This window comes from Periplaneta americana, chromosome 13, assembly GCF_040183065.1.
Source record: "Periplaneta americana isolate PAMFEO1 chromosome 13, P.americana_PAMFEO1_priV1, whole genome shotgun sequence".
NCBI lineage: Eukaryota > Metazoa > Arthropoda > Insecta > Blattodea > Blattidae > Periplaneta > Periplaneta americana.
The window spans coordinates 138,813,225-138,825,463 of record NC_091129.1 but is presented as its reverse complement, the minus strand read 5'-3'; the positions used below and the strand labels follow the sequence as shown (position 1 = coordinate 138,825,463).

The 12,239-nt window shown below is 34.4% G+C and overlaps 2 protein-coding genes across 4 annotated transcripts in view; both read right to left on the bottom strand.

The window, feature by feature from the left end:
• Positions 1–697, bottom strand: part of Ack-like (activated Cdc42 kinase-like) — a 101,270-nt gene extending 100,573 nt beyond the window's left edge. For all 3 annotated transcript variants that reach the window (XM_069844388.1, XM_069844387.1, XM_069844389.1), the window contains exon 1: positions 317–697. The gene's annotated coding sequence lies outside the window, so the exon portion shown is untranslated. The remainder of the gene's footprint in view (positions 1–316) is intronic.
• A 7,887-nt stretch (positions 698–8,584) lies between these two features.
• LOC138712494 (pre-mRNA 3' end processing protein WDR33-like) overlaps positions 8,585–12,239 on the bottom strand; it is a 76,021-nt gene continuing 72,366 nt past the window's right edge. The window contains exon 14 of the mRNA XM_069844370.1: positions 8,585–9,544. Within this exon, the coding sequence (XP_069700471.1) occupies positions 8,713–9,544 (832 nt within the window). The 3' untranslated portion in view covers positions 8,585–8,712. The remainder of the gene's footprint in view (positions 9,545–12,239) is intronic.

The window sequence follows — 12,239 nt, the reverse complement described above, 5'->3', positions numbered from 1 at the left end:
GGCCTAAAGGTATATAGAGAATTAGGGTGAGTCAAGTGATATGGGCTGACCTGACGGACATTATTTTATTTCCGTCACATATTAAATAATTTATTTTCATGTTCTATAATATATGTAAGAGCATACCCATATAAGTAACAGTAAGTGAATGAGCTGTGTAATTTCTGCGGTATGTCTGGTTTCGAAACGTCAAAGTAAACATGAAACACCTAAGCAATTAGCGATTATTAATATTGCACTGGTAATTACAACAGCAAAACTTTGAAGTTCCTGATAGACTTTCAAGATTATAATAGCCTATTGTAATTTAACTTACACTGTATTTTACTTTCACACCACAGAGGTAATCGACCTCTTATAAACGCTTTACTCCCACATTTATTATGTCAAGGTGGAAAGCACATATTCTTCGGTTTCGTCGCTTGAAGTAGGATAAACAATGTCATGAAGTTACTACAAATTAAGTTTCATTCCGTATATCGATATGAGTAAAGCACATAAACACTCAGACGTTAATACAATTCCTTTCTCCTTTTATGGTAACTCCGGAGGAAAAAAAAATCATAATTAGACACTTATTACGGCTACTTTACACCATCGTCCAAACATAACATAAACATCCACTATTCCCAGTCTAAACACACTACGTACACTCCCTCTCCCTCTACCCCTATGTTCCTTATAAACTATTCAGCCGACTGCATGGATCGTAAGTGTGAAGCAATGTCCATGCCACTGATCACACACAGAGATCAGCCTAGATCTAGGAGATCAGCAATGACGTCCTCTGCCAGCGACAGAGCGAAGCAAGACACAAATTCATATGCGATATTCCGATATATATCGATTTATAAACAACGAGCGAAATTTAAACGCAATGATTATTGTGGTGTTGCAGTACAGTACAATTGAATATTAAAATGTATGTAGGATGGTAGAAATATAACATGTTACTATCTCAAATGTCCTACTTACAAATCTCAAGAATATTCTATTACGCAAAAACTTACATATAAGAAATAGTTTTCATTTCAAATCTACCTTTTAATAATTCTGAATAATAAATATAATAATTCTAAGAGTATTTTCTAATTCAAAGAATGGCACATTATGCATGCTCCGAGCCGAAAGTTTTGGTTCATATGATGACGAGATATTTGCTTCGCTTTTCTGTTGAAATACTGTATTACAGTCTATGCTGAGAAGGAATTAAAATTGTAGTCTCTTACGAATCACACTACAGATCATGAAACATTTTCGCCCATTCAACAATTATGTCCTTCACTGTACAATCTTAGAAAAAAGTTTTGTCGCACAGTCCCAGAAAGGAGGTAGTGCGTATGATCAGAGGGTTCTGGTTCACAAGAGAACAACTAGTTAAGGTAATAAAATTAGTTTTGTTTCGTTGTATGTCGTTCCTTAGTAGTTAGAACAAGTGCTAAGGAAAATAATTCAGCGTAAATAAGTAGTGCGGTAAAGTCTGTTAATAAATAAAGAAGTAAATTAATTTAATAAATATAGAAAAAAAAAAGGAATGAAGACAGCGGGTTCGAATACATGACCAATTGAATAGGAAACGAGTGCTCTCTCACTCTCTCCACTAGACTACAGTCATTCGTGACAGAAACGTTGTGTGAACCAATCCAATACTCCAGGATATAACTATATCACGAAACTGGACATTAATTTGATTTATTTCAAATTAATTAGGCATAGTTCGCATTAGTTATGGAAATAAACTATCATGTTATGTCCGTAATCTATACTAATAATAAATCTGTAGCCGAAATTTTTCTGGTAATTTTCAATTTTCCAAAAATAATTGGTCCAAACATGTATAATTAACCATCCTGAAACCGAAAATAGCTTTTTTGAAATTTTTGTTTGTATATCTGTCTGTCTGTCTGGATGTTTGTTACCTTTTCACGCGATAATGGGTGAACCGATTTATATGAAAATTGGAATATAAATTAAGTTCGTTGTAACTTAGATTATAGGCTATATGACATTCAAAATACTTTATTTAAAAGGGGGGTTATAAGGGGGCTCAAATTAAATAAATCGAAATATCTCCCTTATTATTTATTTTCGTGAAACATGTTACATAACAAAAGTTTCTTTAAAAATGATTTCCGATAAGTTTTATTCTGAGCAAAATTTTGATAAGAATGATATTTAATGAGATAAATGAGTTTTAAAGTTAAAATAACGATGCCACCTATTGGGCTGTAATGAAATGGAAACAAATGACTTCATCTATAAGGGGTCTTGCACAACAACAATCGAAAGCTATTAAACATAGCCTACAGAGAATGTTTCTGTGTTTGTTTATGAAATAATATCGAAAGCTAATTCAAGAGCCCCCCATAACAAATTAAAAACTTGCTTATCGAAGTACATCCGTTATCAACACACTTTTTATATAATATAATATAATATAATATAATATAATATAATATCTATACTAATAATAAATCTGTAGCCAAAATTTTTCTGGTAATTTTCGATTCTCCAAAAATAATTGGTGTTAACATGTATAATTAACCATCCTGAAACCGAAAATCGCTTTTTTGAAATTTTTGTTTGTATGTATGTCTGTCTGGATGTTTGTTACCTTTTCACGTGATAATGGCTGAACCAATTTATATGAAAATTAAAATATAAATTAAGTTCGTTGTAACTTAGATTTTAGGCTATATGGCATTCAAGATACTTTATTTAAAAGGGAGTTTAGAAGGGGGCTTGAATTAAATAAATTGAAATATCTCCCTTATTATTAATTTTTGTGAAAAATGTTGCATAACAAAAGTTTCTTTAAAAATCATTTCTGATATGTTTCATTCCAAGCAAAATTTTGATGAGACCAAATTGCACCAAAAACGGATGTTGTCTGAACCAAATGATCATATTTTAATTATTTGCATGTAATAACATGGTCTCTGGACCAAAATTATCGCATTTTAATTATTTAAATACAATTTAAATTAAGTGACATATTAAACGATTTATCCTTCTATCAAACACGAATGTTCCCTGGAGCAGATGTCCTATTTTAATTAGGCCCATATAATTACTTTATATTTATTTCTAACAAGTGCAGCGGAGCACACGGGTACAGCTAGTTTATAAATAAAGTAATGATGTGTGAAAATCGTTATTCCTTAGCTATAATATGTAACGTAAATCTTTATTAATATTTTATTATGTTTAATAGTCACACTGTTGACTAAGGATGTAGGCTACACCAGGCTAATCTCTAGGAACATGGCCGACAGGAGATAGCAAGTTATTGCGCTGGTGGTAAATGGCTATTCTGTGTTTGAGGCGAGTCGATTGTGCGAGGTCCACATGAGGACAGCACATAGGTGGGCACATAGATATTTAAATTATGGGGCATTTGGAAGGCGCCATTCTACAGGGCATCCGAGTTTTTCAACAGGGGAAGATGACGAGACCCTTCGCAGAACTCATGAGGAGAACCCGTTCCACTCTATGAATTAGTTAAGGGCTGCTGCCAACTTTCCTGACTCTTCTCGAACGGTTATTAACAGTTTGAGAGAGGTAAAAATTCGTTCGCGAAGCGCTGCGGAAAAAAAGGGGCTTTGACAGAGGAACATGCTGTTGACCACCTAGCTTTTGCAACCAAGTTGGCTGGGTTTCAACTATCAATTGTGGAAGAGTAATTTTCTCCGACGAAACGATCCCATCTGATTGTGAATCACACGCCGTTTATCGTGAGCCTGACACCAGATATGATCGACGTTATATCCAACAATGGCAGAGATCAGGAAGATTTAACGTGTCATGCTGGGGCTGTATGTCCCGAGATGGCGCTGGTTTGCTAGAGCGCATCGATGGCTGATTTGGGGCACAGATTTATCTGCATATTTTAGAAAACATGCTTCTTCCTTCAGTCCGAGTTAGTTAACCAGAAGGAAATTTAATTTTCCAGCAGGATAACCATCCCACACACACCACCATAAACATTCAAAGATGGTTCGTGGGAAGGTCTGAGATCGAAGTCATACCTCGGCCTCCCAAGACACCTGACTTGAATGTTATCGAACACGTTTGGGCTGAGTTGAAAACGAGAAGAATCGACAAATATCGAGACCATCTACCTCAAAATCCAGATCAGTTGTGGAATCAAGTTCTGGCCTACTTAATGTTTTGACATTATATTAATAAAATAAATAATAATCACAATAGAGAATTCTGTAGGATCAAATATTAATATCATCATACAGATCTAATTTTCTAACAATATAATATAACTGTTGGTTCCCAGCTGCCAATGTCAATCATATGAGTGCGCTCCTATATGATGACATAACATTGCTGTGGATGGATCCCTGGCAGAGCTCAGTGGTAGAGCACTCAGTATGTAGAACTGAGAGTCCTGGGTTCGATCCTCAGTGTCAGAGCGAATTTTTCTCCATTATTAATAAATAACAACCATAACAGAGAATTCTGTAGGATCAAAAATTAATATAATCATATAGATCTAATTGTCTAACAGTACATAATTGTTGGTTTCTGGCCATCCAACTCATTCATATAAGTGTGTTTCAAATGATGACAAAACAATGTTAAAACATGGATTAGGACAAAATGGGAAAAACCAAAAGGAGAGGAGTTCGGTTCGGTGTTATGGATGGAGTCCAGGCATAGCTCAATGGTACAATGCTTAATATGTAGAACTGATGGTCCTGGGTTCGATTTCCAGTCTTGGAGCGAATTTTTCTCCGTTATTAACAAACAACAGCCATAACAGAAAATTCTGTAGGATCAAAAATTAATAATATCATCATATAGTTCTGCTCAACTGTTAAAGATGACAAAGAACTGCTTTTAAGAAAACTAACAGAATCAAAAATCACATTGCTCATGTCGACCATCACTGAACTCTTTCTATGCTTAATTGCAATTATTGAAATTTGCAGCAAGAAACAATGCTCACAGGAAGGAAACACTATTGTATCACTGGACTGTATAGACATGTCTAACCTCACCAAGTTGGATGCATTGTGATCCGTGTGAGAGGTTAGAAGGAAGTCATGTTTGCGCACATTTTTAAAGTACAGCTAGGAGACAGTGGAGGAAATAGAAGAGACAGACTATATTGTGTCTATCCTCACATGCTGCAGACTGGCACCTAAAAATAGATTATGCATAACCTTATTAACTTTATTAGAATTTAAAAAATCTGTTTATAAATTTCATTAAAGAAAATTATAACAAATACTGCGAAATATTTCGTGAATTTTAAGTAGACAATGCCTACTGTCTCCCCTGACGCTACACCATTGATATTATTGTTATTGTTGTTATTATTATTATTATTATTATTATTATTATTATTATTATTAAATTCCCCTTTACTTTTAACTTTGCTCTAGAATATGCCCTTAGGAAAGTTCAGGATAACAGAGAGGGTTTGGAATTGAATGGGTTACATCAGCTGCTTGTCTATGTGGACGACATGAATATATTAGGAGAAAATCCACGAACTATTAGGGAAAACACGGGAATTTTACTTGAAGCAAGTAAAGAGATAAGTTTGGAAGTAAATCCCGAAAAGACAAAGTATATGATGATGTCTTGTGACCAGAACATAGTACGAAATGGAAATATAACTGGAAATTTATCCTTTGAAGAGGTGGAAAAATTCAAATATCTTGGAGTAATTGTAACAAATATAAATTACACTCAGGAGGAAATTAAACACAGAATAAATATGGAAAATACGTGTTATTATTCGGTTTTGAAGCTTTTGTCATCCAGTCTGCTCTCAAAAAACCTGAAAGTTAGAATTTATAAAACAATTACCGGTATATTACCAGTTGTTCTGTATGGTTGTGAAACTTGGACTCTCACTTTGAGAGAGGAACAGAGGTTAAGAGTATTTTAGAATAAGGTGCTTAAGAAAATATTTGGGGCTAAGAGGAATGAAATTACAGGAGAATGGAGAAAGTTACACAACGCAGAACTGCACACATTGTATTCTTCATCTAACATAATTAGGAACATTAAATTCAGACATTTGAGATGGGCAGGGCATGTAGCATGTATGGACGAATCCAGAAATGTATATAGAGTGCAAGTTGGGAGGTCAGAGGGAAAAAGACCTTTGGGGAGACCGAGACGTAGATGGAAGGATAATATTAAAATGAATTTGAGGAAGGTGGGATATGATGATAGAGAGTGGATTAATCTTGCCCAGGATAGTGACCAATGGCGGACTTATGTGAGGGTGGCAATGAACCTCTGGGTTCTCTAAAAGCCATAAGTAAGTATTACTATTATTAAATTCAAGTTTCAACTATTCTAAACAGTGATCATAAGTATGAGTATGACATGTCATTCATCTATTTTAATTTCGAAATGTAGGGATACTTGAGGAGGACTATCTTGCTCAAGAAGAGGCAAGGAAATAAATTTTAATATTTCTCCTTGCTGCTGTGAAAAAATGTATGAACACCTAAATACAGACTATTTGCACAGGAATTTTATTATTATTTTAGTTACTATTTTTAGAAACTGTGTGCCACTTCGTTGGCATCCCAGAATTTGAAGACACTCCTTATCCTCTCAATTTCTCCCTTCAAGTCTCATACTCACTCATTCAAAATTAGAGCACAGGTAAAACCGAACCTCCGAAACTTTACTATACATTATCTGATACACAAATTAAATTGTAGCATTCATTCATTAATATTATATAATATGTACTCACCTTTCACATCTTTCATAGATCATTCATTCTATAATGAGAATTAACTTTCCTAGAAATAATATCATTCAAAGTCAATGACTTACCTCATTACACCTTCCCAACAGATAAATGTGGGGAGGAGAGTAAAGTGACGCAATTTATTTGGAATAAATTAATGTAAAATCAATCACAAGTTACATCACGAAGTGACAAAAGTACATGTCTTGAAATGACTTCAAAAACATCACCGACTAGCAGAGACACTTTATTCTGAAGATAGCTTACCAGATGAAGTGCCTACTATATACCCTTTTCATACAAGTTTTCGTAAAAAAGAATTATGCAGATCATAGTTTCTCAGCACAACACATGGTCAAAAGTACGTTTAATTTAAAATTTACATTATTATTTTTAATTTCGTATAAATCTATGTGCCATGTAACAACTTTTGGCCTTACATAAATAATTTAAGTGAATGTTGTATCTACTTGACAAGTATTTTATTGATAGATATTTAAGTGGTAAATGAACTGACAGATATTGTAAATTTGTAGACCTACACACTAGAGTTTCGAGCATATAATCCGAACCATACTGGCTTTACATTTTCTTTTTCTTTTTTACGACTTCTTTTTTATAGTTTTTGTACTTTCTTTTTTTTCAACTCATCTTTGTTCTTCTTTCAGCTGGATAATTTAAATTTTATTAAGTTATGGTCCACCTGGAAAGTGACTGGATAAACACGGTAATCAGTTGTCAAGTGCAATAGGACATGTCTTACAGCATAATGTCTCTTCGTTTCTGAGTAGTAATTTTTTGGTATAAAAGTAAGGCTTATTTATTCTGTAATGCTCAGTATATCTCCTATTGCTAGAAAATAGCAAATAAAATGGACAATATCTCGAGTCAATTTCAATAAAACTGGTCTTTCATATTATTTTTGCATTTAGACTTGAAATTTCAGATAAGCTTGACTTTTCAAGTCCACTCTACATTGATAAAATAACTCATAAATATCCAACAGGAACAAAAATTTCTCCAATAGTGTGGATGGAAAGGCCATACACAGAGAAAAATGATATGCCAAAAACCATTCTTTCAATAATATCAGAGATTCTGAAAATGTGAATTATGAAATCAATTTCTTGTAACAGCTTCTGTATAGAAACTGGTATCATTAAAAAAAAAAAAAAGACATTTTGGATTAGGTAAAGTTAGATGACGCATGTCAGCATTTTCTCTCACTGTCACAATTATCCATTTGTTCATTTATTAATTTATTCATTCAGTTGTTTCTTCGTCCTTTCATTTTCTGAGATCAACTTGAAAATACAAACCATTTCGAATGTCGTGAAATATAGCATTTAACTACACAATTCAAATCCTGAACGAATTTCAGTGTCAATTATACACTATTCAAAGAAACTCCAAGTAAACATGCTCTTATTCAACATGAATAAATGGACTTTCAAAATTTAAATCTTATGCATTTTTCACAGATATAAAAAAAAAAAACATTTGACAAGAAAAAAGTAATTTTTTTATATCCAGACATCCCTCAATCTTTCATCAACTGACAAGAATTAAAAAAAACATCACTCCTATATATCATTCAAGATTTCAAATTCATTTATGGTTATTCCTTAAAGTGAAGACTTCACAGCAGTGGCAAATTATCATTTAAACAACATTCGTTTAAAATAATATAAACAACTCTCAGTGATATTTCACCCCTCCACTTAAGGACGAAATTTCACTTTGATTTTTAAATTGAAGAGGGTAAGTTAATTACATAAAATAGAAATAGGGAAAGAAGGAAGAAGTCTGACACGTTCATGCATAGTACTGTGGAAACACATCATGTCGCCATTAATCTATCAGAGCAAGAATTTATTGGGAATTATAAACATCCACCACACATTTTCACTTTCATCATCAAAAAGTTCTTTTCTTTCATATAACAGTAGTTCACTCCGTAGTGTTTGTTACAAATAAATTCAAAACTGCCCACGCTTGGGACCACGTCCACTGCGCATTCCCCTCGGACCACCGAATCTTCCTCTTGAGCCACCTCTTGATGGTCCACCTCCTCTTCCCCTTCCTGAATACCCTCCCCTACCACCACGACTTCGAAAACCGCCTTCCATTTGGTGATGGTAAGGACTGCCTTGCCCAGACGAAGGATAAGATCCTCCGCCCCAGGATCCAGGAGCTCCCCTGCTATTTCTTTCTCTACCATAGTTCCTACTCGGGCTATCCTCTCGGTCGTTGCCGAAACTCCGTCCATTACTTGGGCTGTTTCCTTCTTCTCCTGGACTCCTTGGATAGCCACTTCCGTAACTCTCTCCTCCAGGATAGTTACCGCCTTGTCTATAGTTCCCACCCAGTCCCGATTCCCTGTTTCCAAAGTGATCGCCATGACTGCTGTCTTCTTCATCCAGCAGAGGATCACCCCAACGTCTTTTCCTAGGCCCTGATCCCCAGCCTTCCTGCTCCAACAAGCCTCGTGGCGGGTGGCCAGTGTACTGTGGTCCTCCCATCAGGTACCTTCCTTCATTCACTCCTGAACCAGGGTCACCAATGCGCATGTCTTTCTCTTCGTCATATGGCTCACGTAAACTCTCATGCATACTGTCTCCTCTCATTCCGCCATGGTGAGGGGACCCCTGATTGGGTCGAGGAAGTAGTGGTCCAATTCCACTATTTTGTTGACGGAAGTCAGAGTCAAACTGTCCGCCCATGAGTTGAGAAGGTGCAACTTGTGGTAACATTCCAGGGTTATTGCGCAGGTCCATGTCCCCACGACCAATCCTCATATCTCGATCAAATCTGCAAGTGAATATCATATATAACATTGTATCACACATGACTTTAGTAAGTAGAAGTCACAATTTGTATTCTATTTGCTTAAATGGATACAACATGACTACCAAAAATAGATGCTCTACGAACAGATTGATGACCAAATTTAATTGGAATTAGACCAAACTATTGAGATCTTTAATTAATTAAACAAGTATTTCAGTCTAATGACGTATCTAAATATTACAAAAACAAATATTATAACCTATAATAATTTGCTTTTATCCAATATCTTATGCTGTTTTTGCCTATTGGCATCATCAGGCTGTAAATTACAATATCTAAATGTTTTTACATGTTACATGTTTGGTTAAAATAATGATTAACATTAAAATATATGCGAGTGTTTGACAATAAGATAAAAACATACTAAAACAATAGTTACATCGGTTGTTATAATACACTTGAATATTAATACACGTAGAATTCATAGTAAGTTATAAGTTAAAATTATAAAATATTTATAATGTAATTTGCAATTGTACATAATGTAAACATAGTATGACCGAATACATTGTCTCATCAATGTGTATGTAGTGAGCTTAGTAATTTTAGTTATAATTTGTGTTATGTAAAAACATTAGGATATATAATAATTGTGTTTTATAGCCTATTGCATATTTTGTTACAGTATTTGATTAAAAATATGCTTTCATATCAATTGAGAACGTAATTTGCAATAATTTCAACTGAGTTTTAACTTATTATTTTAATTATTATAATACATGTTTTATTATAGTTTTATTTGTCATTTATTTACTATTATAACTGAATAGAATGAATTGAATTTTAAATTTATTATATGTTAAATTTAATATCTGTTGTATATATGATCATTATAATTTAAAACCATTTGGATGTGTGTGTGTTGAAGTAATAATGGAAATTTCAAGTTATCTTAACCGATGGCTGTTGATTGGTTTAGATATCAATGCCAATAAATCCGTACTATTATTTTTCTCGCGGTCATCTAACCTATCTGATGATATATATATATTTTTTCCCCCCTTTCTTAACTGTAAATGAGCACAAACACTACTTAGGTGTAAATTTTTCTGATATTTTGTATACCGGTATTCGATTCCCTAACCGTTTAAAATGTATATAATTTTACCTTTTAGGTGTGTTTCCAAATTATATGTAATACACTTTGTCATAAGGGAAGCTAAATTTATTATTATTATATTGACATCTTGTACAGAAGTTGCAGAATTAATTCAGAGAAAAAACCTATTTTATTTTAGTTCAAATATTTCCTTGATTACAAGGCTGCCAAAATGACAAAGCTTACAGAAATATCAATTTCAAATCAGAAACGACAAAATTACAATTATCGCCAACAATAAAAGAAATTGGAAAGCAGCCTTAGTATAAAACACAAAGATAGGCCTATACATGAACAAAGTATATCTAATAACAACCTGAAAATAACATAAATACGAGTATTTAAATACTATATAGATGATACATCAAAATGGCTATCGATACCTTCAGTCCTGATAAGCCAGTCTGCTTAATGGTCTCGTAGGAGATGTCCAACTTGTGACACATTTTCACGAAACACGAAGGAATGGTTCCATGGGCACCAGTCAAAAGTCCAATTACCTCAATGTTGTCGAGGTCATATTTCTCTTTATAAAACAATACTGTTAGCTAGTAAATAATGCTCTTTTAATTGTTAATCTCTGTAGGTTGGACTGGACTGGCTTTAAATGGATAGTTGGATCCAATTTGCAACCAGTCTTTGAGCCAGGCTTAAATGCAATTACGTCTATACAGGTGTGCTCCCCGAGTAGCAATTCCTGGAACTTCTTTGCGAGTGACATATCCAGTCTTCTGGAGAGAGTCAGCCAGCATGTGTCGAGTGATGTGATGACCATGCTGATAGACGCCTGGCATGAGAAAGTGTTTCAAACTAGCTGTCATGAAACCAACAATAGCTGCCATCTTGACTTCTCCTCAGCACAACTCGCACTTCAGCTACATTTTGAATTACACCTTTATCCTTGTGAGATAGTTCACTGTGATCTGAAATAAGTAATCTAATTCCACCCTTTCTGCTTCAGAGAAAGAGCTGATATATTCTTGATGCAGACTGTTGTCTTCTTCGAAAAATTTGAAGAGTAAACATCATAAACTTTCTGGTTATTTCATTTATATAGTGGCTTGTCAGCTTCAATTACTACTTCTATTAAGCTGTTTTCGAAAATAATTACTAGAAGGTTAACGAAAACCTTGGATGAAAATCAACCTATCGAACAAGCGGGGTTCCGCTCAGGGTACAGCACGGCAGACCATCTTCAAACCGTAAGCCAGATCATGGAAAAGGCTGAAGAATTTCATTTAACAGTATACCTGGCCTTTGTGGACTATAGCAAAGCTTTCGACTCGGTTGAACACTCGAGTGTAATGCAAGCACTACATACGCAGGGAGTCGACAAGAAATACATCACGATACTAAATAAACTGTATAATCAAAGCTGTGCCAAAGTGAAAACCGAGATCGAAGGACGACCATTCAAGCTCAAAAGAGGAGTGCGACAAGGAGACCCAATTTCCCCAAAATTATTCACAAGTGTATTGGAAAACATTTTTCGCAAACTGAACTGGAACAGAAATTGTGGAGTAAACATCAACGGCAGCAGATTAAATAATCTAAGGT